This window comes from Coccinella septempunctata, chromosome 5, assembly GCF_907165205.1.
Source record: "Coccinella septempunctata chromosome 5, icCocSept1.1, whole genome shotgun sequence".
NCBI classification, from domain to species: Eukaryota; Metazoa; Arthropoda; class Insecta; order Coleoptera; family Coccinellidae; genus Coccinella; species Coccinella septempunctata.
Genome location: NC_058193.1, coordinates 32,075,290 through 32,102,232, shown reverse-complemented (window position 1 = coordinate 32,102,232; position 26,943 = coordinate 32,075,290). Strand labels below are relative to the sequence as shown.

At 34.3% G+C, this 26,943-nt stretch overlaps 5 protein-coding genes across 7 annotated transcripts; 1 reads left to right on the top strand and 4 right to left on the bottom strand.

Annotated features, from left to right (window-relative positions):
- Positions 1-294: 294 nt before the first annotated feature.
- LOC123314268 (protein singles bar) lies at positions 295-3,187 on the bottom strand. Its single transcript, XM_044899435.1, has 4 exons — positions 2,834-3,187; positions 2,394-2,576; positions 624-764; positions 295-569 (listed from the first exon to the last, which is right to left on the bottom strand). The coding sequence occupies exons 1-4, from the start codon at positions 2,963-2,965 to the stop codon at positions 492-494; spliced, it is 534 nt and encodes a 177-aa protein (XP_044755370.1). The 5' UTR covers positions 2,966-3,187; the 3' UTR covers positions 295-491.
- LOC123314267 (lymphokine-activated killer T-cell-originated protein kinase-like) lies at positions 867-2,102 on the bottom strand. The gene is made up of 2 exons (XM_044899434.1): positions 1,939-2,102; positions 867-1,880 (listed from the first exon to the last, which is right to left on the bottom strand). Exons 1-2 carry the CDS (start codon positions 2,042-2,044, stop codon positions 1,039-1,041), a joined length of 948 nt encoding a protein of 315 aa, XP_044755369.1. The 5' UTR covers positions 2,045-2,102; the 3' UTR covers positions 867-1,038.
- Positions 3,188-4,069: 882 nt separating the features above from the next.
- On the bottom strand, positions 4,070-8,310 carry LOC123313265. 3 transcript variants are annotated; one of them, XM_044898078.1, is made up of 5 exons: positions 7,976-8,310; positions 6,310-6,434; positions 5,046-5,222; positions 4,858-4,983; positions 4,070-4,768 (listed from the first exon to the last, which is right to left on the bottom strand). In XM_044898078.1, exons 2-5 carry the CDS (start codon positions 6,421-6,423, stop codon positions 4,697-4,699), a joined length of 489 nt encoding a protein of 162 aa, XP_044754013.1. In that variant the 5' UTR covers positions 6,424-6,434; positions 7,976-8,310; the 3' UTR covers positions 4,070-4,696. The 3 variants fall into 3 exon arrangements, with proteins under 3 accessions (XP_044754013.1, XP_044754011.1, XP_044754012.1); XM_044898076.1 differs by having other exon boundaries at positions 8,022-8,310; XM_044898077.1 differs by lacking the exon at positions 7,976-8,310 and adding an exon at positions 6,937-7,089.
- Positions 8,311-9,880: 1,570 nt separating this feature from the next.
- Positions 9,881-19,970, bottom strand: LOC123313921 (CKLF-like MARVEL transmembrane domain-containing protein 4). The gene is made up of 4 exons (XM_044899030.1): positions 19,469-19,970; positions 10,943-11,107; positions 10,735-10,845; positions 9,881-10,449 (listed from the first exon to the last, which is right to left on the bottom strand). The coding sequence occupies exons 1-4, from the start codon at positions 19,628-19,630 to the stop codon at positions 10,372-10,374; spliced, it is 516 nt and encodes a 171-aa protein (XP_044754965.1). The 5' UTR covers positions 19,631-19,970; the 3' UTR covers positions 9,881-10,371.
- Positions 19,971-21,740: 1,770 nt separating this feature from the next.
- LOC123314215 (kelch-like protein 26) lies at positions 21,741-26,912 on the top strand. Its single transcript, XM_044899355.1, has 4 exons — positions 21,741-22,010; positions 24,244-24,914; positions 25,113-25,711; positions 25,939-26,912. The coding sequence occupies exons 2-4, from the start codon at positions 24,268-24,270 to the stop codon at positions 26,535-26,537; spliced, it is 1,845 nt and encodes a 614-aa protein (XP_044755290.1). The 5' UTR covers positions 21,741-22,010; positions 24,244-24,267; the 3' UTR covers positions 26,538-26,912.
- Positions 26,913-26,943: the final 31 nt, after the last annotated feature.

Below are 26,943 nucleotides of genomic sequence, written 5' to 3'. Positions count from 1 at the left end.
GAAACTAAACTGTATCCTTGTTCATATAAACAAGGACTTCGTACTAGAGAAGTGTTCTTTAGCGCATCCGCCATTTACGGTAACATTGAAGAAATGAACATTGATGCTTACATTTCTCTAAAAGAAATGAAAGTTACTCAATGAACCTCATACTCGATCACCTATGAAAGAACTTATATATGCTCAAACTAATATATTTCGCTTGTTTGTCTTGACAATGAATAATTGTATAGTTGACGATATTTTTATCAGAGGTTAGAGGTGAAGGAGATAGGGGATGTATGAAAAAGCCCATTAAATAAATGGCAGATTTATTTATAACACAGTCCATATTCTTATAAACATATTGCACTCGACTTGGCTTATATTTATAAAATCATATTTTCACATCAGTGAATGATGAGTCAAAAGTTTTAAAGGAAAATAATTTCATTTCTTATGAAAATATATCAAAAATAAAAAATATTTATTATATTTTTCCGACGATGTACTCATATAAAATTCCTGTAATACGTCCAAGACTTCCAAGCATCATATAAATATAAAAGACCTACAAATGATCCGAGAATCTGAAAGAATATAAAAATAATTCAAATGACTTCAAGACCATATTTCAAACTTACATAAGCAGTACTAACAGCTGGATAGGCATTTACTGCAGTAGACATTAGGGCAAGTGGCTGTAAAAACATGTTAACAGCATACCCTAGATATGAACAACTTGTAATGTAACTGAATGCTGCAATACCATTGAAAGCTGTTTCCTGAAATTAAGAAACATTTATAGTAGATTATAAATTCGATAATTTTTTTTTAATTTCCTATTATCTGTGTAAAAGTGGGGTAAAAACAATAAAAAAGAGAGAAAAATTCAAAGTATTTTATTTCACAAACATATTATATACAGTAAAAGAGCCATTGTCAGTTCGTAATTATTTACATTATCTTTGAATCATGAACCAGACCTTATGAAGAACAAATTTATGAAGAATTCTTAATCTTATCTGATATTGCATTAGTATAGAAGAATATACTATATTATGTTTGTTTAAGTGTCAATCCCCTGAATATTCCCTCCAATTTTCTAGAACTTGGTCTATGTTTTGGTTCACTAGAAGTACACATATTTATCAAATCTATGATATCTTTATAGACAACCATATCGATATGGGGATATTCTATTGAGTCATTCATTGCCAAAGCATCAAATTCTTCTTCATCTTCGTTTGAGATATCCATTGACTCCATCATATCCTCGGTAATTGGTATTGTTAACGTTAACATTTCTTGTAAAACAAGTCCAAATGAGTAGATATCAGCCTTACTGCTAACTTTTTGGGGAAATTTCATAACTTCAGGAGGGGACCACATTGGTGTACCAGTATATTCATATTCATCCCCTGCTTTTTCTTCATCTATTGTACCATCTTTCTTTAATGGTAAGCAGACACCAAAGTCACATAATTTGCATATGTTAAAATCTCCTTTTATCAGTATATTGAAAGATTTTATATCACAATGCAATATGAGAGCAGTATTATGCAAATAATTCAAGGCACTACTTATATCGAGACCAACTTTAATAATGATGTTCTTAGAATATGGTGACAATGGACCATTCTCTCTCCTTTCTTCAATCAGATTTCCCAAACATGCTGAGCATTCTTCCATGGCCAAAATATTACCAGCATTTGATTTTAAGTGAGCTCGAAAACCCACTATATTTGGATGTTGCAATTTTCTCAAAACTTCGGCTTCCCATTTCAACCGCTCATTGAGATGAATATCCCCTTTTTTCGATTTGCTCAACTTCTTGATTGCCCATGGTGATCTTATTTTAGAAGCTAATGGCGACCTTTGGTACTCGTACACACACACACCTTGAAAAAACTAGCGTATTAGCTCCAAGAACCGGTAAAGATTTAGCATCTAGTTTACCTGTTCCAAAACCTATTTTCTTCATAAACGGAGAGGGTGGAATCAACATAGTTTTTCCAGTTTTATTTCTAATTGGTGTTGATAAAACGTTATCCTTTTTATCCATTTTTCAAAGTTTTATTTATTTTTGCGTTTTTTGACCGTTAAAATTTCAAACATTCACAGAAAACGTCAAAATGTCAAATGAAACAAGAACAGGGGGACCAACCAGAGTTTATCTCCAGTCATGCCAACATTAAAAACTCTCTGTTCTTTTAGATTATTTTGATAAATCAGAAAAATACACCAATCGAATATACAAATAATAAATTATATGTGTACATCGCATATTTCATTTGATTTTTTGGAATTTGGATATGCTCCCGAATTGCGAATGCAGGGGGTAAAATCGAAAACTTCATTGAGGATTCCTGAAAATTGGGCGAAAGCAATTCAGAGGTATCATAGATACTTACGAATAAAGATTGCCTAATCAATCCAAGGGATCTAGGTGAAAGAAGGTAACATAATATAAGTAAACCTGTCGTCAAAAAACTCCACGAGGCTGTGGTCAGGAAGGATTGATAAGAGGAGCCTATAGTCAGAGCATACTGCGTCCCAAAATTCAGCACCAAGGAGTGGCATATCATTCCCAAAAGCTGAAAATATACAAATTTTCAGTTTTATCTCGCAATCATGTCTTCAAATCGTCTTTCATATATGTATATCGAATTCTTTGAATGTTTGAATATTTGGTGAATTCTCCCGTTTGGGCAGCAGTAAATACTGTGGTTTAGGCTTCCTTCGAGCTTTTCAAAGTATTAAGTGTTGCATACAGTTACACGCATTCATTGGTGATGAATGAACGTAAACAAAGAATAATATAAACTTTCACAAAGTCTAAGCGGATACTTACAACTTCTAAGGTTTTGACTACTCCTATTTCCGTTTTTAAAAAGTTCACATTGACACAAGTACAACACCTAAAACATCCACAACATCCAATACCGCCTTGTGAATTTGGCATCACTACAATTGCTGGTCTCATATAAAGATGTTAGATCTGATAAATTGTTCATGAACTAATGAGTTTTTGCGATACATACAAACAAACGTGGGTTCTGGATCGTGACAGTGTGAATGTTCGGGTAGGCATTTTAGGGACGAATTTCAACTATGGGGTATTTAAATCTATTTTTGGACAGATTATTTAAATTTAGAATGCTGAGATTGAATGGGCACAGGGACGTAGTAGTCTTAGTAGTCTATGTATCTAGATTACAGACATAGCAAGAAGATGAGAAGATTTCGAACAACTTTTCACTACTTTATTTTTTTATCTACAAAGGGCAGGGTAGGGGGTAAACGTTTGAATGATCTGAAAAGCTGCTTCAAAACACGATATATAAAAATTATTTTTATACATCCTAAATATGTAGGTATCACATTTCCATCTACGGTTACTTTTATTGAGAGATAAACCACTTCGAAAAATCCTGAAAAAGATGATGTGTTCAGTTAAAAATTCGTCAAGAGCGAACGGTTGCACCTAGATGAATAAAATTCTCAGCTTTATTACAAGAAGAGTTGCTCTTTCAGAATATGTATCACATTTCCATCTTCGGTTACTTTCAATGAGAGATAAACGACTCGAAAGCTGACCTTCGAAAAATCCTGAAAAAGCTGGGTTCAGTTAAAAATTCGTTAAGACCGAACGATTAAGAGTTACTCTTTCAGAATATGTATCAAATTTAGATCTAAGAATTCTAAGATAATTTTCCTGGAAGATACTCAACTCACAAGTTGACCATGGAAAAATTCCCAAAAAGATGGGTCAGTCAAAACTTCCTAAATTTTTGCAAGAGGAGTTGCTGTTTGAAATAGATATGGGAGAAATATCTTTTCGAATATGGAAAAATGATTTTATTCCCACCTTCAAATAATAATAAGTTTCACAGTAGTTTTCTTTCAAACGTATCAAGTAGGTATATTACAGTTATAAGGATATATACCTATTTTATATCAACACCTTACAGAATTTCAAATATAAAATTATGCCCCAACCCAAAATCACTCCTGGTACCGCCACTGTACTTCTTGCATGCACCTAGGAAATAACTATGCATACAGTCATTGCAAATCAAAAATACGAATATTTATATATTTATTTCACATTTGTAAAACACATAAAAAACTGTACAAATAAATAAGTACATATTTGTAAAACATGATGATTTCAAAGTATAAAATATACGAATTTCAAAAATATGATTATTATAATGTAAATACACTCCATAATCCTACTCTGATGGTTTTTGTGGATGATAATGTAAAATGGTAAGAAAATATGTTTATTTGGTATTATTATTGTAGGTGACGTATAGTAGAAAAAAAACTATCAAAAGTAGTCCTTAACAATATACCTAAGGCACATAATTTGCCAAAAATCTCTAATATTTCTTTATTTGTAAAACATAAGTTTGTAGATATTGTAGATATATCTTCTCCTCTTGAATGAATGCAGTGTACATTGAGTAAAAAACTATATTATCTCAAAACTAAAACGAAATATTCATTTCTATATCTTCCAAATTTTGAGTCAATGCAATAAATTATTCTTAATTCTTGGTTATTATACAGCTGTTCTGTTCTGAGTTCAGTTTATGAAAATTTTAAACCCAATCAACACAAAATGAATCTGCAGAAAAAATAATAATTAGCTCAAAAATTGTTTCCATATAAATTCGATTTTTTTCCAATGTTCCATCTTTACAATCCTCTATAATCTATAAGTCCTCATAGCATGGACGGTACTCAACAAGTAGAGAACGGTTATTACGAATCCAAGTATCTGAAAAAAGTCGATTTTTTTAAAATTCAATCAACAATGTCGGTTGATTTTGAGTTGAAAATTAAATCAGTTGAATCCATTTTACTTACGGCCGCTGCAAAGTAGCATTCGTAGTGGTTGTCATATCTTGTATTCGAGTAATGATTTACTTCAATTATGAATGTTATACTAGCTGCCAGATAAAGAATAAAAGCGAACCCATGATAAACAACTTCCTGCAATTTTTTCAAATTTTTAGTTACATACACTTTTTCTTGAATACTCAAAAGGAACTTACATAAATTGTCTTCGGTAGCACAGATGCTGTTGAAATTGATATCATACATGACAGTAATATCAAAAATGTACCGATAAGAAATGCCACTGCTGTCAATAGGAAGAATGTTACAGGGGTGCGATATAGGTAGGAATTATAATAATAACTAACAAAACCAACCACTACAGCTCCAAGGATCTGAAAGAGAAATTGTTTTCAGTATATAAAAATTAGTTTTCATTCCTAGATACAAATTAGTTATTTTTGTTCATTATATACAATGCGAGTCACTAACTTATTTGGGATAACTTTTTATGTGATATATCACAACTATAGTTGAAATCATGGCTCTTCTCCTCAAAGAAAAAGTTGTAGATCTGGTGGAAGTTCAAGTATTTTTTTCACCATTTATAAACTAATATGTATATCGAAATTTTTTTCCTTCGATTCCAAATCTTCACCATAAAAGAATATCTCATAACAGTATATAAAGGTGCGTAATACATCAATGCATTTTTCTGGAAGATTAATGAGGTTGCATTATGAATATGACATGAAAAATTTTCTCCGATGAATTATAACGATCAGAAATACTTGAAACTTCCATTTATAGAAGTCGTACGATTGTAGGCCTAGGTCAAATTGGTAGGAATGATGTCATGCATAGGAGCTACATTGAAACATGGGAGACACAACAATACACCACCTTGTAAATTGAATTCTTTCCACAAGGATAATTCGTCACTTGTTCCAAATGAATAAGAGTATATTATTTGGAATTCTCGAATTCTTCAGAGGATTCACAGAAACATTTCAGTCTTTAAGTGAAAAATGATCGTTTTTACCAAATTAAAAAGTAAAATTTACAGTTTGAAATAAGGCCGAAATATTGAAAAATAATGCATTTCAGATAAACGTTCTCCAATTGTCGACATTATTCACATATTGCCATCATATTAATTGTGAGATATGAATTCCAGACAATATTGAAAACACTTCAGAAATCAAGGAAAAATCTATTTTCTCAGGAAATTTCCTTCCTGTGTCTTGCCCCAAAGTTACCAACAACATAAACGATATTTTTCGGAAAACTTGTATTTCTCGGAAGTCAATCTCTTTCATCATCTACATGCATATCCATCAGGAAATTTATCCGGGATTATTTCTGTTTTATATCCATCGGAAAATCTTTGACGTCAATCACGTTATTTTTAGAGAATTATAACACAAAGTGCACGATGATGAAATGAAACTGATTCCGATTGTTGAACACAATCTTACTTACCATTTGAAGAAGTTTGAACAGGCCAGGCCATGTCTTGAAATATCCTGTGTTTATGATAATTGCCGATGTGGTCGTAGTTGTGGTTGTTCTGGTTACAGTTACAGAGTGAGACATTCTGTCGATTTCTGAAAAAGGAGTTTTTGAAGGAAATAATGATACTGGAGCAAAATCACACAGATCAACACATTTTCATCATATAGTATTATCGAGCCTAATGCGATGCCATCAGTATTTTCATTTTCATTTGCATTTTGAGAATGGGAAAAGTGAAATCACAGAATCACCCATGCATCATCCATCAGCTATTATACTGGCTTGACTCCCCTAAGAACAATTTTATTCCACATATTTCCAAAACTACAAAATATTTCCTGGTATACGGATTTTTTTTGGATCTTTTTTATGATGATACGATCCTACCATTTCAATTCAATTGAACTGTATCGGTATTTTTCAATATAATATAATATTGAAGAAAAAAATTTCTGATTCCTGAAACTTCGAAACCATTCCGCAAGAAAAAGGGAGGCTATGAATGAATCACTGTGTCAAATTTGCGTTTTTTCGTTTAATTCAAAATTTGATTGGAAAATCGAAGCATCATCCGTTGAAAGCGATTTCACTCACCTCTTATTTTCGGATACCGCACCTACTAATTTCAGTCACGCAAATCACAATAACCTAAGCCAGCAGCAGACATGACTGAGGAAATGAAAATTTAACATGACTCATATCGTGATCAATATTTACTTAGTAAGTGATGAATTCATTCGTATACCTCCTCAAATGAAGATGATAAGTTGAGCAGTGGAATGTGAAGTTTTTATCCGATGAATTTTCGATTGTATGTTCATCAATTTTGAGGTTCTGGTGGCTTTGATTTCTTTTCCCATTTGTCTGGTATAATATAACATATCAAAAAACCTGTATTGATATGAATTCTCTGAGTATTAATAAACGGAAAAATGAGCGATTTATAGTGAAAAGACTGTGAGATTTTGACTTCTTTCTTGGATTGAAAGGATTGTATTTATCCTGATCTTGCAACAGGATTCATACTTTTGAAATAGGTCGAAAAATTGCTCAATTTTTTTTGAGGTTCAGCCATAACTTTTTGTGCCAGAAATGACTCGACTTTTTGTTGCTGAGAATTATTTGACCATTGGTTTTTCTTAATAAACCCTTTTTATTAAGGGGATCGTATTTTGGAGAAAATTGAGCATATTTTAGGCGAAATTGATGTATATTTGAAGTGCAACAAAACATCTATAAACTATGCACAGAATTTTTGGGTTATGATTAAAAAAAGAATCAACAACTACCGAACTTTCGAGGAGTGTGCATAACTAAGTCCTAAATTTTTTATTTTTGAGTAAATTTGAGGTGAAAAGTTACATGTTCGAGCTTCAAGCATTCCTCTGCAAATAATGTACTTTGAGTGGGAAAAAATTATGGATTAAAAATAGCTTGCATCATACGCAACATATTTTAATATGTTAAATTTTCAAAATCCAAAAGATTCCGATGATGAATGTATACTTAAGCAAAACTGAATTTTGAAAGAAAAAGATCAATAATTATTTATTTAAAATTGAGAGGGATAACCTGAAAATTAATATTTATTCAGTTAATTAATTTATCTTCATTTAATCGAAAAAAAACTTACGCTACAATAAATCGCTAAAGAGTGCTTGTACACAGCCAACACTAACCTCTCATGAAAGGCGAGTTTATCGTTATTTTAACCGTGGAAGAATTCAGACTGAACGGTGCTAGCACAAAATCGTGGATAACCCCGCTTGGACAGGTGGGTGTGACTGGGTTTGGGTTATAACCCTCTTCGACCTTATAGTAGTTGACCACGAAAACAAAGGTGTACAAGGATTCACTGATCGACGAGTAAGTAGAACGAGCCACCAGGGAGCATCCACTGAAAATTCACGCATTCTGCGATATTTTCCGATCTGTTATGGTCTGACCTATTTCCTTCACTCCTACGCTCTAGCCTGCTGACTTATGTGCATTTATTTATGTACTTACTGGACGTGTAAATGAGATTTGTGAAATGGCCGGATGGAGAGGAAATGTGTGTGTGTATATTGATTTATAGATAATTTTTCCCCATATCATCAGTTTGTGTCGAGGGTCCTGTCGAAAAGATTTTGTGATGATTTTATCCTAGAGCAAAAAACTTGCTTCACCCACTTCTGAAATCATTACAAACAGGGCAATTTCCAAAAGTATATGAGCAATTTTGAATTTCGAAGCACAGGGCACAGTTTTTCAAGAAACTACAAAATATTTATAGTTTAGAACGAAAAGATTCCACTTGAATTTCTGCAGTTATCTAAGGTTGTCGAATATTCCAAATATTTTAAGTTAATTTTGGTTTACTTTGAGGACGATAGAATTATTTTGACTTGGAAAAGGCTTCTTTGATCGATATAATCCAATTTTTGACGAAATTTTTTCGGAATATTGGTCCCAGTTTCCGGAAAATATAACCTGTAAAAATATTCTTACAATGATCCAATTGAAAGAAAACTTTGGTTGGAATTTGAAATTTTGAAAATTACAGTTGAGAACTGAAAGGCGATGTTAGAATCTACCACCAGCAGGATAAAAAAATCAAAAGGAGACTTATATGAAAGATAATAAACAACTTCATCAGATAAAAAGGCTAAAGTTTTGAAATTCTTTAAAGCTACTACCACCCGAAGTTCTTGAGCTGAAATATCCGCTTATTGATAATTGTGAATTTCTTTTTACTCACACAACACAGTAAGGAATCAAATTGATAAAATAAAATATAGGAAAACGAAATAATATTTAGTGATACTGTTTATCAGTGTAATTGATGCATCATTTATTTTAGTGAATTTTATGTTAAATTTCTTGAGTTGTTATACTTACTTACATACTTCGTTTTCTGGAGTTCAAAAGAGGACTTTGATTTATATTATCATTCTCTCATATAATTTTTCATTTAAAATCATATTCATGTATCTGAGTGTTGGAAATGTTTGTGAAATCAATGAGAAAACACCTTCTTTGTATCTAATATATTAAATAATTTCAAGATCCATTTTTTGCCATATTAGATTCGAACTGCTTTTTGAACAATTTTATTCTTTATAATACCGTCTAAACTAAAAGTTTGAGCTGGCAAATGATTTCAGTAAAAACTTATACGAATGCTTCGAAATCTTACTGTTTTCACATGATTTCACATGATATTTTTATAGAATGGACTATTTGATCTATTTTAAAATCTCAACATTTTACAATGGTTACCATCATATTTATATTTAACACAAATAAAATTTATTTCCGCCCTACTGGTCTTCTATTTTCGCTGAAGCAAGTGATACTGAATTTACTTTGTGAATTTCGAAATGTTTCCGAATATAATCTCCAATTCATTCTCGAGTTTCAGCAAACCGAACAAACTATTATACTATTTTGATATTAGGTACAAAATCAGCTCCTATATAATAAATTGCTAGAAAATCACAACTCAGTTTTCGATTGAATATATGATGTGAATGGCTCAAAATATATTTGAATAATATTGTTTTTCTTGAAATATAATCGTAATTTAATGAAGATACAGTTAGAAAAATCTTAAACTAGTTATTTACAAACAAAATATTGGAAAAATAGAATTAAGTCTTAAATTTAACATATAAATGCCAATAGCAGTTAATTATAAATATATGTAACAATTATAAATAAAGAAAAAGAAGTAGAAATGGGGCCACACAATAAGAGATAATAATAAGTGCACTTCTGGAAAATGAAATATTTGAGACAAAATCTCCTACTTCCTAAGAAATTGAAATCGAAATGGAAACACTAAAAAAACGACAAAATAAAACGAGAACAGGTTAAAAATCTTACAAATTACAAACTTAATTTATTGATTGAATACTTTCGCTCTAGTGATGTTGATTCTGATTGTCGTTTAGGTTGCTTCAAACATATTCCTACGAACAACTTAGAAATCAGTCGTTGGTCCACATATATTTACAGAAATTTTGTTCTTTGGAGCTGGAACAACCTTCAGTTTCTGTTTTTCCATTCCAAATACAACAGATAAGACGCGAAAGCATAGACGCCTGTGTTTATCATTCCGAATATCTGAAAAAAAAATTTTTTGTAAGTACCTAGGTATATACAACAAAACTTTAATAATTTGATAAAACTAATATATTCAAATCTAAATTAAATGAGATGATATTCTCATAGCATTCAGTTTTATAGTGAAAGAAACTTTCTTATGCACATTTCAACAGTTTAAATTCAACTAATTCTATAATAAGAGAAGAGAGAATAACATAAGCAACATTTTTTATAATTTTGCCACAACATTCCGAAATGGAAGGACCAATCAGCAAACAATCAACGCAGTGTAAGGATACTTACGCCTGCTGTAATATTGACTCCTTTGTAATGATACCTAGAGGACCAGGTGATAAGCTGCACTATAAAACCCAGGAAATATAAAAAGGTGACTACTCCCGTGTTCAGAAATTCCTGGAAAAAAGGATAATCTCATATGAGTTACATTCATAGTAATTTATTGAAACTTTATTGAAATATAGTTTGGAATTATTTATTCTCTTAGACTCACTGTTAGAATCCAGTTGATAGGAAAATTTGTTGCTTCCCTTACTCCTAAGAAGTAAACGAATATCCATATCAGTGTGAGGACGAAAGATATTGTGACCACAAGAAGGAAAAATCCTGTTCCTGTTTGAGGGGGTGTTGCAAAGGACATGCACAAGATTCCAATGATCTGGAAAAAAAGGATTTGATTAATTTTCGTGTATTTGCCTTATACAGGTTGTTTACTGATGAAGCACAAAGGTGCAGTATATGTAGATTCTGCCTCAAACCTTGTTTGGAAACTTTTTGTTTGTTTTTTCGATACTATTCTGAACAAAAACTTAGGACGTCTGCCAACTATTATCAGCCAATTACTTCACTGTAATGAAATGTTTCTTTCAATAATATTCAGAGCGCCCAATATTTCTACTATGAGTTGTTACAGGCTTATCCATTCATTCTGGTACACACTGTATACGTAATAAAATTTTTATGCGGACTCATAGAACCTAGAACTGTTGAAATAGACCATGCACCTGCTAGACAGGTAATTGCACATAACTATTATAATTTGTGTACCTGCTCAACCTTAAACACGTAATTTTCTTTATTACTGCTTCCCTGGTACAAAAATGGTTTATATGCTTGATTGAAACAGTTCAGATGCAAATTGTGATTAGTCATCCTTCTTCTCATTAGAAGTAGTTGACCCATAACATGAACCTGAGGAGTTTTTTTATTGGGGGACGGAACAATAGAATTGGTTAGGCATAGTGCATTCTAGGCTTCATTCAAGCACGCATCTATAGTATTGTATGTTTCCTGATTCGAACTTTCATTTAGTTCTGAAGCTCATTTCACACTCCTCTTGAACAATTACTTCATTTTGCACTACACACCCCAGAAAGCACAGAAAATTTCACGATCTTTTATAGAAAGTATCCCAGAATTTTCAACGATTTGAATGAGTAGAATCCACAAGAACATAGGATAGGATTATGGAAAAGAATTGCAAATCTTTGCTGACTCATACATTTTCGTTTGTCGAGATTTTTTAACAACACTATGAATAACAGTCCTTGAAAATTGTAAATTTCATCAATGAGATGTCTCTACACTAATTATCCCTAGCAAAAATTGAAGTCAACATTTGAACGACTTGTTTTTGGACCAGCGTGTTCAGCATAAGCAATTTATGTGTAGTAGTTTCAGAGATGAAGTTTTGAATTTGATTAATATCGTCAATGAGACCATATATCAGGTAGGATGACAATTTTATTCGGGACTGATTTATTGGTAACAATAAACCATCATAACACGAACGTAGGAGTGTCAAGATACTTTCTATTTCGTTTGCTTCGGAGCTCATTTTCGGAAATGACTAAATCTAATAATCTAAATAATTTGCCTGTTCTAAAGATATGGGCTATATTTGTCATAAGATTAACGAGATATGAATATGTTTCCTGTTGAAATTAATGGATTTTCCACAGTTATATTACCAATCGAAATTTTCCTATTACACATGGAAAAAATTTAGTCGGCAGTAAAAATTTGATTCCCAAATATCTGATTCTTAAAATAAATATTGATGCTGGTTGTCTGAGGTAAATATTAAGTCATTGTTTACCCATAAATTGCTGCTATTACACATATAATGAGTATATACCTACTTTATTCTGTTTCGATTCCATTTATCTTTAGAGTTTTTTGTTCAAATACTAAATAACAATGATGCATTTCAGTTGAGCAAGGGAGAAAGGTATTTATAAGCCATCTTCGTGTAGATTTAACAGTACTTTCGTGTTATTTGATCATTTTTAATTTGACATTAATGTTCGCGCCTTGAAAGCGGTCCCCGATGTTGCAGTTGAATCTATTTCTGAACCCATACACAATTCATTCCATTCGTCGCAAACAATGCAAGTAGAGTTCCTTTGCGACAAATATTTTATCATTACTGATAACGCACCTTGTGCTTAGTGAACGTAATGCTGCTATATTATTGCCCAGAAAGAATGATCGATAGAAACGAGGCATTCAATAATTTCTTTGTTGCCTCGAGGTCACGAACTGAAATGAAATCCATCAGGAATGAAAATGGTAACAATTGTGAGGTAGGGGCTAAACTTTTCGAGTCGAAATGTAAAAAAATCTTCTTTACTCAGAGGAATTATTAAATAATGCTGGAAATTTCGCAAAACCAACGATTTTTCAATTCTTTCATTAAAGTAAAACCGATTTTTTCTGGGAAATTATGGGTTTTTATTATCCAACAATTGAAACATAAATAATGCCAATAAATCTGCTTCTGAAAAATGTGTAACTTTGATACAAGAATCGAACATTATCTGACAACTTTCCTCCTAGCTCTCAGTTGCAATTGCCCAATTTCAAGTGCTGGAAAGTCAGCAATAAAATGCAGAATATTGTGAGAATGCCAGACTTATGAAATCTGAGATTCACAGTGTAAAAATGAATAGTTGCAAAAAAATTTAAGGAGTGATTTCTTGTTGAAAAATAGTCTGGGTCTTTCATATAATTTTTTTTTTGAGCAGCCTCTGCTAATATATACAGGGTGTCCACACCATAGGACAGCGGTCGATTACTCTAATTCTATTAACTAAAAGAGTTTCAAATAAAACTTTCCTCTTTTTAAGTATAGCATCTCCTAAAATTATTTAGAACTATACAAAGTGTTTCGTTTCTTCTGCACAGCTATCAACTTCGTTATTTTAAATGGAACACCCTATATATTTTTACATTTTTGAATTCCTTGTTGAATTTGAATATAAGTTTGATGACACAACTATGTCTGAATTCTCAACGGTTTTCGAGAAATTTGACTTTTCATTAATATTTTGACAGTTTGAGGTACTTACATAAAGGACTATAGCTCCGTCCCTATTCTATGTAATTGAGTCAAATTTGAACTGTGTCTAGTCAATAAATGAAACACTAAAAATTTTCTTAGTAAATAACCTTATTATTATATACAGGATCCACGAAAACGTAGATCCATTATCAAAACAGAAATTCATCAAAATCTTAATTTTTTTAAACGGCAACCCATTTTTTTTTCTGTTCATTATTCAAACATTTTTTAATCGCTTTTAGTTTTTTCAAATAATGAATAGAAAAAAATATGGGTGACAATTAAAAAAATCAAGATTTTGATTAATTTCTGTTTTGATAATGGATCTACGTTTTCGTGGACGCTATAAATAATATCGTTATTTACAAAAAAAATTTTTAATGTATCATTTATTGACTAGACACAGTCCAAATTTGGATCAATTACAAAGAAAAGGGACGGAGCTATAGTCCTTTATGAAAGTACCTCAAACTGTCAAAATATTAATAAAAAGTCAAGTTTCTTGAAAACCGTTCAGAATTCAGACATAGTTGTGTCATCGAATTCATATTCAAATTCAACAAGGAATTCAAAAATGTAAAAAGATATAGGGTGTTCCATTTAAAATAACGAAGTTGATAGCTGTGCAGAAGAAACGAAACACTTTGTACAGTTCTAAATAATTTTAGGAGATGCTTTTCTTAAAAAAAGGAAAGTTTTATTTGAACCTTTTTTTGTAAAGTTTATAGAACTAGAGTAAACGACCGCTGCCTCATGGCACGGACACCCTGTACAAAATTCCCTAATGATGGCACCTGAAAAGCAATTATTTTCTCTTAGAAATTTAATTTTTTCGCAATTATTCATTTACACCCTATTGTAATCTATAAGTATTGAAATGTTATTGACGTTTCTTATTAGAAATACCTAATATATTTCAATGAACAACTAGAAATGACCAAACTATCATGAAACAGAATATGTGTATCCTCTGGAACGACCTTGATCTCGAATAAGACGACCAGTAGACATAAATAGTACGTACCTACGTCAAATTGAAATGAATCCTGTAAAAACAAAGAAACTTCACACCTATTCCATTCAGATCCGACAAAAATCAAGCTCACATAACTCGGTGAACAGAAGAAATCGGTCGACCTAACATAACGGATGCGATGGACGTGAATTCTTGAGCATTTCATCCAGTTATGGTATCGGAAATCCAGTAGCAAACCCATCTAACTGTGAAATATAGAATGTGATGAAAATATTCCAAATTTGATCGCATTCAACTGCATGTCACCGATTGGAAATGAAGAAATAACCTTGTTTTTGAGAAATTAAAATCGAAGTATTCATTTACCCTCTGTATAAAGTATACTAGAGAAGAATCAGCATTTCTTCTGATAAAAAAATTGGTATTACAAAAAATTCTCCATATGATCTCTATTTCGATGAAAGTTTCTTGTTTTGAGTAGTAGAAGGGTGTTTCCAAAAAGAACTTGGACCATAGAAAGAATGAATGTAACATCTGGTTAAATATTGATTTATTTAGATGCTGCAAACCTCCTTTCTGCATGCCATTTTTTCAGCACTTCAGTACCTTCGAAAAATGCGATAATTTTCCGAAAATACATTGATATTTGGTGGAGAATGCTAGTGTAGTCCATCTGATGAATTTCCAGCTAAGTATTTTCACCTTGAAAGCTTCTTATGTTTTCTGACCCACGAGATCAACTTTCCACAAAAAAGATGGTGAAGAAAATTCCACTGTATCGCACGCGCATCCCTTATCAGAACTGCTTGAGACCACAATCGGTCTCAACTTCTCCATTTGAGGCTAGTGACGCAAGATTTAACCGCCTCTGGATGCGATCATCCCAACCGATCAATAATTCATGATTTCATGCAGATGATCCACACAATGGCGAAGGTGGAGAACGTGGGTTCCATGCCCAGTCTATGGCGTAACCAGCGAAACGCGTCTGTTGACCATATAAGCTGTTTTCCGTCGACTTCAGTCGTAGGTATTTGATGCCATTTAACCCAGATATATCCGTATATATTTGCTCTCGCCTACCAGCATCCTCACCCACTTTAATTTCATGAACAACGATTCGTGAAAATACCTACAATATCATGGGAAAATGACCTTCTTTTAACTTCAATGAACATGGGAAAAATTGGAAAATTTCCGGTAACTTATCGGTCAGAAGTTTGTGATAAAGTGGTAGATAAATAATGGCAACAGTTTCTTGATACCACAAATGGAATAGGAATAGAGGACACATAGCCCTTATTCTTATCCCAACCAACAGAAAAACTGATACTGATAACTTGTAGTAAACTTATTATTGTCACTTGTTATTATGGTTTTTCTTATCTTTTCAAATTGCCTAGGTACTGGCAAGGCAATGAAATTCTTAAATTTTGCTCAATAAAAATCCGTTCCCTGAGGAATAAATTTTTGGAAAATAACGTGCTTGAATCAGATAACACTCTGCAGAAGAGATTTCCACCAAAATAAGCTATAAACGACAAAATCCTTGTTTGAAATCTCAATGTTATCTCCTGCTTGAAACACTAAACGTTTTCACTGTATGAAAAAAAGTAATAATGAAGGAGTCCGTTTGTTTGGCCAAAGTTTCATGGTGTAATGATCCCCATTATTTCTATGCAAATAGGCTCACGAAATCGCAATAAATTATGCTCTATGCACCTGACATTTTCAATCCTCATCAACATCGTGCGTGTAGAAACTACAACATGAGAGATGGACCCAAAACTGCAAATTCTGAAAAAACTAATAGACGCACAACGCATCGAACAAGAAAAGAAGAAGAAAGAAGAAGAACTTTACACTTTGTCCAAGGAAATCTGCGAAATGAAGAGAAATCTAAGCATCTTCAGCAGTGATTGCGACAAGTTGAGAAATGAGAACAATTCTCTCGAGAAGGAAATAGCGAATCTGAGGATCAACAAGGAAATCATCGATAATGAAGTGGTCCTTTTGGAAAAAAGTATCGTTGAACTGACGGAAGAACTTAGTACTTGCGAGAGGGAGATGTATGAGGAGAAGGAGAATTTTTGGACCCAAATTGACAATTTCGCGAACGACATAGTTTCCACCATTGACAATGAGAAGAAAGCAGAGTTTGAGGGTTCAACTGAAAGGAAAACTTTGGTCAAGAAGGATTATAGAGAGAAAAGGTTGAGGCTGAAAATGTTACAGGGAAAATTCAGAGGTCTGGAACTTCTGGAAAAGCTCCAGGAAAAGAGGTTAAAGCAAATTGAAAAAGTGTATAGGGTTATCGATCAGAATCGTTACTCGTAAAATTAATAATAAGAAATATCAAGGTTAAGAAACTCATGCAGTTATTTTATTAATGAATGTCGCATTAATATAAATATGAAAAAGATCATAACGTAGTTTTTATGTAGGTATAAGTGTATCAGTGTTATTATCATCATCATTTGAAGGTAAGTTATTGAAACTACAATTTGTAGTCTTCGTGAGTGATGAGATGTTTTTACCTGCTTAACTTTTCATGGTGGTGATCGATTTCCGATTCTCTTCAACTGAATAATTGATAACCTTCAATGACCCAGTTATTTTGAAGGAATACGAAGTTTTACTGTAATGAAAAGTGAGGAAAACGCTGACGAATCAGGGTGGTCACCTATTTATGTAGGTAATGACCACCCTCAAATTTTCTGGCAACTATTTATTCACACCCTATTATATACATAGGTAATTGTTATTTTTGTAGTGATGACTACAAGAATTTTTCGAAATTTTGCTAAAATGAATGCCAGAAAGGTGATGGACAAAATTTCGAAAATACTTCATCACAAATAGATCTGTCTTGACGAAGAAATAAAACATGATTAAATATAAACAATTGGATCCACTCCAAATGTTGAAAAAAGACCACTGGCAGCGACATTTCAATCGACACTAAAAGAACGAAAAACAAACGAAACAATCTGAAATCTTCTGAAACAATTATTGTTATTTTTAGTGACCGTAAGTGATCAAATCTTAATCGGACTTTGCGTAACAGTGACGTATCGGATTGGAAAACTTGTCCTATTTGAATTATTTCAGGAATGTATTTAACAGTCTTTCAATTTATTCTTTACCGATACATGCATATACATAGTCGTATAACTGTTAATACGTAAAAGGACTGGGATTTGTAAGAAGTGATCATGTGATTATATTGCGATTGTAATTTGCAAGTTGCATTAATTGAGAATGGTGTCATGGTTTGCATATTTGTCCTTCATGGGGGTTGTTCAACTTCCATACGTTATAAGTCCCACACTTGATTGAAAATTGAAGCATACAGGGTATCCCAGAATTAGTGGAAGAATGATGGAACAGGAATTTCGGAAAATTTCACTGTGCAATCACTGCAAGAGTTATGGATTCTAAGGGACACAACAATAGAAAGGGTTGTTGCTTTTCGTGAGAACGTTATAAAATGACATGGAAACGATAACATAATTAGTGTTTACCTACTAGTTGGATGTCGGTGTAATCTAGGATGCGTTGCAATTTTGACCTTGCATTAATAAGTAATGAACTTACACCGTACAGTCCGTAGATGATTTCAAACATACTTTCTTGTACCTCTGGAATCATGTTTATTTTTAACCATTTGAATAATCCAGGTGGGACAAACGTGATTCGATGAAATGAGAGAATTTTTATGTCGAGATTTCCATGCAACTTGATGGGTTTCAGAAGGTTGTGGAATATGAAATTTAGACTATATTGAAAGAAGAAGAATGATACAGAAAGGAAATAGGATATCACAAATATATGTTTAAGGTTTTTTATCTGTAAAGCGTGATGGTTGAAACTATACATACAGGAGGTGTCAACATCACTACTCGATAACTCTGATATCATTTTTGTTTTTATAGGAAGGTCCGAAAGTGGAGAAACACGATACCACCCTTCTTTTCCAAATAGGAATACCCAATTTTCATCATATTATGAATCTACATGGAATTCTGATTCCGACATACCCCACTTTTCATGATTTATATGTGTCTCCCTTTTTTTTCGGTGGTCTTCATCTTTATGAAAATATTTTAGGCCCAAAATCAATTTTGAAAACTATTTATTTTAGCCCTAAAATGTTTCCATAAAAATGAAGACTACCTACAAGGCAATGTGATAGACAAAAAAATTCAGGGCACGCCATGTTTTGAAGGTTATTTTGAATAATCGCAGTGCAAATAGGTAAAGAAAGGTCTATAATGTTTGCAGACGCTACACCTATAGTGAATTTTCCAGATACAGACACCCTGGTTCGAAAAAACTAGCCAGAGAGCCACAGATTTGAAAATTTGAATGGAGCAAGGATCGAACAGTTACCTTTACAGATTTTTTTAGTTATTTCTCAAATTTTTACGTGAGGGTCTTGAATATTTAAAGATTTTGTGTCGCATGAATCTATCTTTAGTGAATTTTCCAGATACAGTCACCCTGGTTCGAAAAAACTTGCCAGAGAGCCACAGATTTGAAAATTTGACGTGAGAAAGGATTAAATATCCTTTATACAGATTTGAAGAAATTTGAGGCATATGACGCGAATACGCAAATTTAATTCGCACCTTTAAATTTCAACCGTGCCCTTAACAGTCTGATGGAGGGAAATATTCAAAATATAGTTTTATACTCACAAATTCGGCAATTTTCAACATTCCTGGGGTGGTTTTGAAGTACTCCAAGTTCATCTGTATCCATCCGAACCGCGAAGGTTGAGGGCCACCCTGCGTCGTATTTTTATTCGCATTGTTGTTCGCGGGTACTTGCTCAACATTCACCACAGTTTCCGTCATCATCAACGAGAGAATTAGGCTTTAAAGCGGCCACGAAAACTAGAACGTCCGTTTCAAAGAACACCTGTTCGTATGACTCGATAGAAATCGCTGAAATAGATAAACACTCGACCGCTATTTTGAGTTTTAGTTAACTGTTTCAAATGAAATTTCTACCGGAGTAGAATTGATGTTAGAGGTATTGCGCTGCGCTTGTGTGCTGGTGCTGTGGAGTTTCTGCCGTTCACTGGGTCGCTTCAAAAAAGGTGCGGACGTTTACAGTTCGTCCCGCGGTGCAAGACTGCCTTATTTGATTCATTACAATTATGTTGATGAGTAGGAATAGGTAGTAGCATTGATGCCTGGTCTGACTATCCATCGTGATAACGAACATCTAACGCACAATTCGCTTATGACATAAATTGGGATTCAAAATCGTCCTTATCTGGTAAACAGAATGACCATTAATAAGATATTCAAGGTTTTGTCTGGAATGTCTTTACCTATTTTCACTTAGAGATATAGGTACATGTTTTCTATGACTAATAGGGCCAAATAGCACCTTTCATTCGAAAACCCTGACTTGATGATGGAGGATCAGGAGATCAGGTGCTTGAGCCAAGGGCATGTATCTCCTTGACGTTAATTCTTAGGTCTTTCGGAGAAACATGTAGCAAAGGTTGCGAATTCAATGCAAATAAGCATCTCTGTCCAGATTTTCTTGATGCAAGTCATGTCTGGAGAGCGAGCTGACCAATCCATCCTTTCAATAGTATGTGCTAGTGAGGATCAGCATTATCGTCAATTAAAATGAAATTTTCACCAATATCTGTAGCAAACAAAACGATTATTGGCTTAGTTATTATATCCTTACATATCTTTGGCTGATCATATTAGCGAAACAACCAACTCTGCGATGAAACCTTCTCCTAAAGCACTTCTGGGAACCATAAGCTGTTCTGAATACCTTCGATCTATGTCCAATTGCGGTAATCCTCGGCCTATAGTGTCGTACGCGTTCTCTGTACTCCCTATTCAAACTGGGATGCTGTGCGAGCCTTCGTCATCTCAAACCATATCTACCATACGAGGATATATTGAAAAATTCTTAGCCTACTATAGTGTCAAACAAAATTTCAATGTCAAAATATTTTATTACTCAACATATTCTCCTCCTAATTGGATACATTTATTACAGCGAACCTGTAACGTCTCTAGACCTTAAAAAAATGTTTCTTCTTGCTCTGCAAACCACACCTCCACAGCTCTTATTACCTCCTCGTTGGAGGAAAATTTACGACCTTTTAAACTTTTTTTCAGTTGAGGAAAAAGTTGATAGTCGGATAGAGCCAAATCTGGTGAATAAGGGGGGTGTTCTAGTAATTCAAGCCCTAAATCACGAATTTTATGCATGGCCACATGAGATTTGTGTGCAGGGGCGTTGTCCTGCAAAAACAAAACACCTTTGGATAGCTTTCCGCGTCTTTTCTCTTTAATTTTATTCCGTAGAGTACTCAGTAATGTCGAATAGTAATCTCCGGTTATTGTTCTACCCTTATCCAAAAACTCAAGCATGATTACTCCATGGCAATCCCAAAAAACTGAAACAAGAACTTTTCCAGCAGATTTTTGGACACGAAACTTCTTAGGTCTTGGAGAACCAGAGTGTCGCCATTCCATCGATTGTTGCTTTGTTTCTGGATCGTAGAAATGTAGGTTTTTGGGTAGCTTCAAGAGCTGTTTCGGCTGATATACGAGAGTAGCAAGAAAGCATTAAAAATGCTGCCTAGTGATGGGAAAACACTCCAAATAAAATGTAATGTTTCGTGCTTTTACTTCTTCCACCATAAAAGGATTTTTTTCAAACAGCAGGAATTATCTGAGAAAACTCTTGGGGAATGCAGCTTCCAGGTACATTGAAAGTAAATAATAGGTTTTAAGTGCGAAGAAAGGTATCATCTTTTACGATCAGCATAACCCAAACACAATGAAAGGTTATACATTTACATGGTTGAAATAAACACTTCCTTTTCAGTGGAACATAGTGTATGTGGCATATACAGGCAACCAACGAAACAGCTCCTGCTATAAAGTATTGCATATATGACATCCTGCATTCACCATTCATTACCACCACATTCACCTTTGTTTCCAATGGAATGTCAACTGAATGGTGGTACAAAGAATGGTACCATCTCTTCCACTCCTTTTGAACTCGGTTCAGTTGATCAAGTACCTGTCTCCGAAGGCATTCTCATCTCCCAGTAACTTGCCTTGTCCTACTTGGAATGTTTTCCTTCTTGGCTCGTATCATAACAAATATTCGCTTCTCAAATGTGCGGTCGTTTGATTTTGATGTTTATGGACACTAGTTGGAGCTGAAGTGCAGGAAGGAGCATTTAAAGTGAGTGTATGGGAACCTTCACTTTCAACGCGACATTTGATTTTTTCGTTTTAGGTAGTTCAGAACGCTCGTTTGCATTTTATTCAGTACTTTCCCATTTGAGAGTACTGCAGAGCAGATATGTAGATGCTGATGGTCAACTTAAGACAATCAGTGTCGTAGCCTATTATCTTTGTCGTTCTGTTTAGCCTCATGATTTTTATTACTGATTTATTTCTTCGCAAAATTGTAGTTTAATTTAATTTAAAGAGAAGGAAGTTAACCTATAATTTTTCTATTATATACAGATGACAATGATTTATCAGAATTCCATTTTCCATTATGGGATAAGGGGTATTTCCATTTATTATATCATATTTTCCACATATTTCGAAGGAAGACTGAAATGTCGTCATAGTTTCCCTAAATTATAATTTCAAATACAGAAAATTGATATAACCAGGGACTCTGGATTATGCATTATGAGAAAATGTGTGAAACTGCTATAAAAGAACAATGAACCTCTTCCATAAGATGTGGCATGCTATGTTGATTACTTAATAATGTTCGCTAATGATTCACGTTTTTTTCACACGGGAACGAATGGATCTCTATATTACCTCTGATGCACAAAAATAATGCATGCGTATATATACATATATGAACATATACATAATATTTTTTTCGGCCAAATGGAAAATTTCGGTTCTTATTAGAACTGTGTTCGGGGCAAAATAAGAAGGACCAAAAATTTATTGTCGTAAAATCTGCTTTGAACGATTCTTTTATAAGCCCACCATAGGCAAACACCACTAGTAAACGTGAATATCAGGACGTTTCTTTGACTCTTAACAACCTCAATTGTTTCCATAAGAAGCATATACACAAGAGAAGGTTTCGCACTTCTTTTCAACCCTTCATCATATGCCAAGCATATGATAAGATTTTGTAATGTGGTTCTGAAACCACGTCAGGAACTGGCACCAATAACTAAAAGCAGACTACCACTGGATTGCTGTCCAAGAGTCTATCAATCAGAAATCCTCGCAATCAAAAGATGTTTCAAAATGAAGCTACAAAGAAACTATCAGAAAGCCTTATTCTGACAATAAGGAAGGCTTCGATTACAGCACTGGGCAATCATCAATTTTGCGATGGTATACGAAAGAAAACTCAACGAATAGTCAAGAATAAGAAGGTTTAGTTGAAGAAAATGAAGAGGCCAGAAAAGGAACACGAACTCCTTTCATTAGTCCATAACATTTCTGTTGTATAGGTCAATGTACCTACAGAAAAAAAAATTGGAGAAGGAAAAAACCGAAAGAGAATTTCTCTGAGGAAATTTTCCGAGACTGGAAAACACCAAAAAGTTCCCTCAAAACTTCAATATTGCGAGATCTTAGAAGTAGAAGGAAGTCTAAAATGGTATCAGAGCAGTGATCTCCTTGCATGTCTGTTCAATAAGAACTCATGAATTATGATAGAGGAAATTGAACAAAATGAATATATACTTTCTCACTAATCATAACACATGCTGGAAGTAATTATTTATCATTATTATCTCATTTCACTCTATCAACATAATGCACATCGATTCAAATATTTTCCTTGGACTGAATTTTGGTTAAACATGATTCACAGTTTCCAAATAAGACATAATCAATGAAAGAAGTGTAGACCTATGCAAGTATGGGCCAAAATATGCACCACACACTACACTTGACCTATACATTCATTGACTTGGATTGGATCTTCAATTTCGAATATCGATAAGTAGAGGGTATGAATATGCTGCCCCCACAAACGATAAGGAAGTTCAGAAATTTTGGGACTGTTTCAAAAGTTGCCATTCTATTCTTGCCTACCAAATGTTCATTATGAGAAATCTCTTGTAAAGGTGTTTATAGACTGTGGTTGATGTTTTAGAAGGCCTTTTTTTGTACTAGAAATACTTGTGAAACTTACAAAGAAATGGTCAAAAAAATGAGTTAGATTAGGGAGAGCAAACATTTAGATTTCTCATATTTGAAAAATTGGTGAAAAAAATTGAAACTTTTGAAAAAGTCTCAGAATTTCTTAACTTCCTTAACTTCTGTGGAGAAGTGTATTTGGAAAAAGGGAATCATATTTGACTACCATTCGCCAGCTGTAGCAGTTGGCAATAAAACATACTCTTAAGATCATCTTCTTTTCCCTTGTCTATATAAGAAAAACTAAGAGGTCTAATTACATATGGTCTATCTTCTTCATTCAGATTCGCCTTTCCTTCAAAACAACGATGAGGCAGAGCCTTTATGACAACCCTCTCTTCTCAGTCATCTACGACTACCCATCTCACCAAGGAATAGTACTAGACGGCCTAAACACCCTAAGAAAACGGGAAGAACTGATAGACGTCACGTTGATCGTCCAAGGACAAGCCTTCAAGGCCCACAAGGTGGTCCTGTCAGCATGCAGCGATTACTTCCGAGCAATGTTCACGGACAACATGATAGAAGCACACAGGAAAGAGATCCGTTTGAACGGCATGAACGCCAAAGGGTTCCTGCTGGTACTCGAATACGCCTACACCTGCAGAATCACTCTCAACTTGTCCAATGTACAGGACGTTCTGGAGGCTGCTTCGCACGTCCAGATGCTGGCCTTGATCCAAACCTGTTCCAACTATTTGGAAGCCGAAATCGACATCGACAACTGCGTGGATATTGCAACGATATCAGAAACTTATTCGCTGACTGCGCTGAAGATGGAGGTCTACAGGTTCATGAACGAGAACCTGTCGAGTTTTTCGAAAACGGGGGAGTTTTACAGATTGAGCTCGTGTCAGTTGGAAACGCTGCTCGCCTATGATTTACCTGTGGACTGTTCGGAATACGAAGTACTGAAGGTTGTGGTCAATTGGTTCTTCTACAACACAAATACCAGGTAGGTTGTTTTGATGTTCAGTGAGGGTTTTTGATCTATTCAACTTCAACAATTTGTACTTCAATAAATACAAGGTTATCTTGAAACCACCAAGCCCAAGGTGAATCAGCCCCAGCTACCCAAAAGTTAAATCTGCCAAAAAGGTAGAGCTATGGGCTAACCACTGTAGATCTAATGCATTATCCAAATATTTTCCAGGTCAAAACTTGACATATCTCAGGCAGCCCAGATTTTCCGCCATGTGCACTTCAGCGACATACCACGCAAGAGGTTACACACAATCCTACAAGAAATCAACGAGAATAACAACTGCGTCTGGGAACTGTACAGGATAGTAGTTTCGGAAATATACAACCAGTTGAGCACCAAGGACAGCAAGATCCTCACAAACCTCCTGAATCCTCGAGGCCTGGAACTGGCTGTGGTGAAAATAGGCGGCTTTGGAGTAGGAGGAATAACCAACGAAATAACCTACAAGTTTTCCTCCAGGTCCAAATGGAAACACCTCACCAAGATACCCCACGTGGAGCAGTGTAATTTTGGAACTGCGGTGTTGAACAACGACTTGTTCGTCATTGGTGGATGTTTCAATCAGTTCATGCAGGAAAACGTTCATCCGTTTGGGTTCAAGTACAACACTTTGCATAACAAGTGGACTACCTTGAGCCCCATGAAGGTGGAGAGATGCAGGTTTTCCTTGAATGTCGTGGAGGGTAAGATGTATGCTGTTGGTGGTGTTACAGAAGTGGAGGAATTTGGCAGCAACGTTACTTGTACCTGTGAGTGCTATGATCCAGGTAAGATATCAGATATACCATTTGACAACCTCTCAAATCTCATTCGGTTATTGTTGAGATCTCTGCTAAGCTCTTGTCTCTTGATGTTCAGTTAGGGGAAGGAATTACAATGAAGAAGTCAACTTGTATCCAACTGTATTTCATAATGTACCTATATGATCTTAAAACACCCATCTTTGAGCTTAAGAATATGCGGATTGTGGATTCTGAAGACCCTTTATTTACAGCATCTGACGAATGGACAATGATCGAACCTCTTCCCATCTACCTCACACAACACGGTGGTGCTACCTATGAACAAACCACAACCTCAAAACTGTTCATTTGCGGTGGCATTGAAAGAGATTCTACCCACTGCCAAAACTCTATGTATTGTTACGACCTCCAAGCAGACAAGTGGACACCCTGTGCACCAATGTTAACACCTCGGGCCGATCATGTTGTTCTGTCCATCGACAATTTTTTATACGTTTGTGGCGGTTGGCAAGAAGATATAGAAACAGGGGCTCGTACTCTGGTGGATACAATCGATGTATACGATGTTGAAAAAGACTGTTGGTCGGTGAAAACGAGGGTGCCTACGCCTAGGTTTCATGCTGGAATAGTGAGCATCTTCAGGAAAATTTATTTCATTGGGGGGTTTCACTGTGACGCCATGTTCGATAAAAATACTGCTGCCATAGAGTGTTACGATATTGAAAATGACTTTTGGTCGACTGAGAACAAGTATCCTGAGGACATCTGGGAACATACTTGTGCTCTGTTGTATATTCCCAAATGTAGGAATGGGATGGATGTTATTTCTCAATCGACGGATATTTCATGACATGGAGGATCGCCAGTTGGACAACAAATGATAAATACTTTGGAAACAAAGGGACAATTCGAAATTATAATATATAATGGCAGCTGTGATTGTTTTAGATTTATTTTAAGTTTTAGCAATGACACATTTACCTGTCGAACTTCCCAAAAAGTGCTCTTGAGCAGAAGTGTGGATGAAGAGATTTTGAATTCTGTTTCGTATTTTTAATTTCTGCAGGAATGCAAAAGTTTTCAAGTTTTTTGGATATTATATGTAAATGATGAGGAGTTTTTCTGATAAGAAATCAGATTGGTTGTGTGAAATAAAATGTGGAAACTGCAATAGTTTGCATTATGTAAAATAACATTTGCCAATAAATGAACTTTTTATACAATCTCAAACAAAGCAATTTTTTTATGACTAGTTA

Excerpts from the sequence above, each read along its gene's own strand:
- LOC123313265 (XM_044898076.1), bottom strand. Across the intron at positions 5,223-6,309 it reads TGTTCAAACTTCTTCAAATG|ATCCTTGGAGCTGTAGTGGT; the intron begins GTAAGTAAGATT and ends TTTCTCTTTCAG. Across the intron at positions 4,769-4,857 it reads AATGCTACTTTGCAGCGGCC|ATACTTGGATTCGTAATAAC; the intron begins GTAAGTAAAATG and ends GACTTTTTTCAG.
- LOC123313921 (XM_044899030.1), bottom strand. The coding sequence starts at position 19,630 with ATGATGACGGAAACTGTGGTGAATGTTGAGCAAGTACCCGCGAACAAC. Across the intron at positions 11,108-19,468 it reads TGTTGAAAATTGCCGAATTT|ATCATTGGAATCTTGTGCAT; the intron begins GTGAGTATAAAA and ends CTTTTTTTCCAG. Across the intron at positions 10,846-10,942 it reads CTATCAACTGGATTCTAACA|GAATTTCTGAACACGGGAGT; the intron begins GTGAGTCTAAGA and ends CCTTTTTTCCAG.
- LOC123314268 (XM_044899435.1), bottom strand. The coding sequence starts at position 2,965 with ATGAGACCAGCAATTGTAGTGATGCCAAATTCACAAGGCGGTATTGGA. Across the intron at positions 2,577-2,833 it reads TAGTCAAAACCTTAGAAGTT|CTTTTGGGAATGATATGCCA; the intron begins GTAAGTATCCGC and ends GTATATTTTCAG. Across the intron at positions 765-2,393 it reads TGATTAGGCAATCTTTATTC|GAAACAGCTTTCAATGGTAT; the intron begins GTAAGTATCTAT and ends TCTTAATTTCAG.
- LOC123314267 (XM_044899434.1), bottom strand. The coding sequence starts at position 2,044 with ATGGATAAAAAGGATAACGTTTTATCAACACCAATTAGAAATAAAACT. Across the intron at positions 1,881-1,938 it reads GAAAATAGGTTTTGGAACAG|GTGTGTGTGTGTACGAGTAC; the intron begins GTAAACTAGATG and ends AGTTTTTTCAAG.
- LOC123314215 (XM_044899355.1), top strand. The coding sequence starts at position 24,268 with ATGAGGCAGAGCCTTTATGACAACCCTCTCTTCTCAGTCATCTACGAC. Across the intron at positions 24,915-25,112 it reads TTCTACAACACAAATACCAG|GTCAAAACTTGACATATCTC; the intron begins GTAGGTTGTTTT and ends AATATTTTCCAG. Across the intron at positions 25,712-25,938 it reads CTGTGAGTGCTATGATCCAG|CATCTGACGAATGGACAATG; the intron begins GTAAGATATCAG and ends CTTTATTTACAG.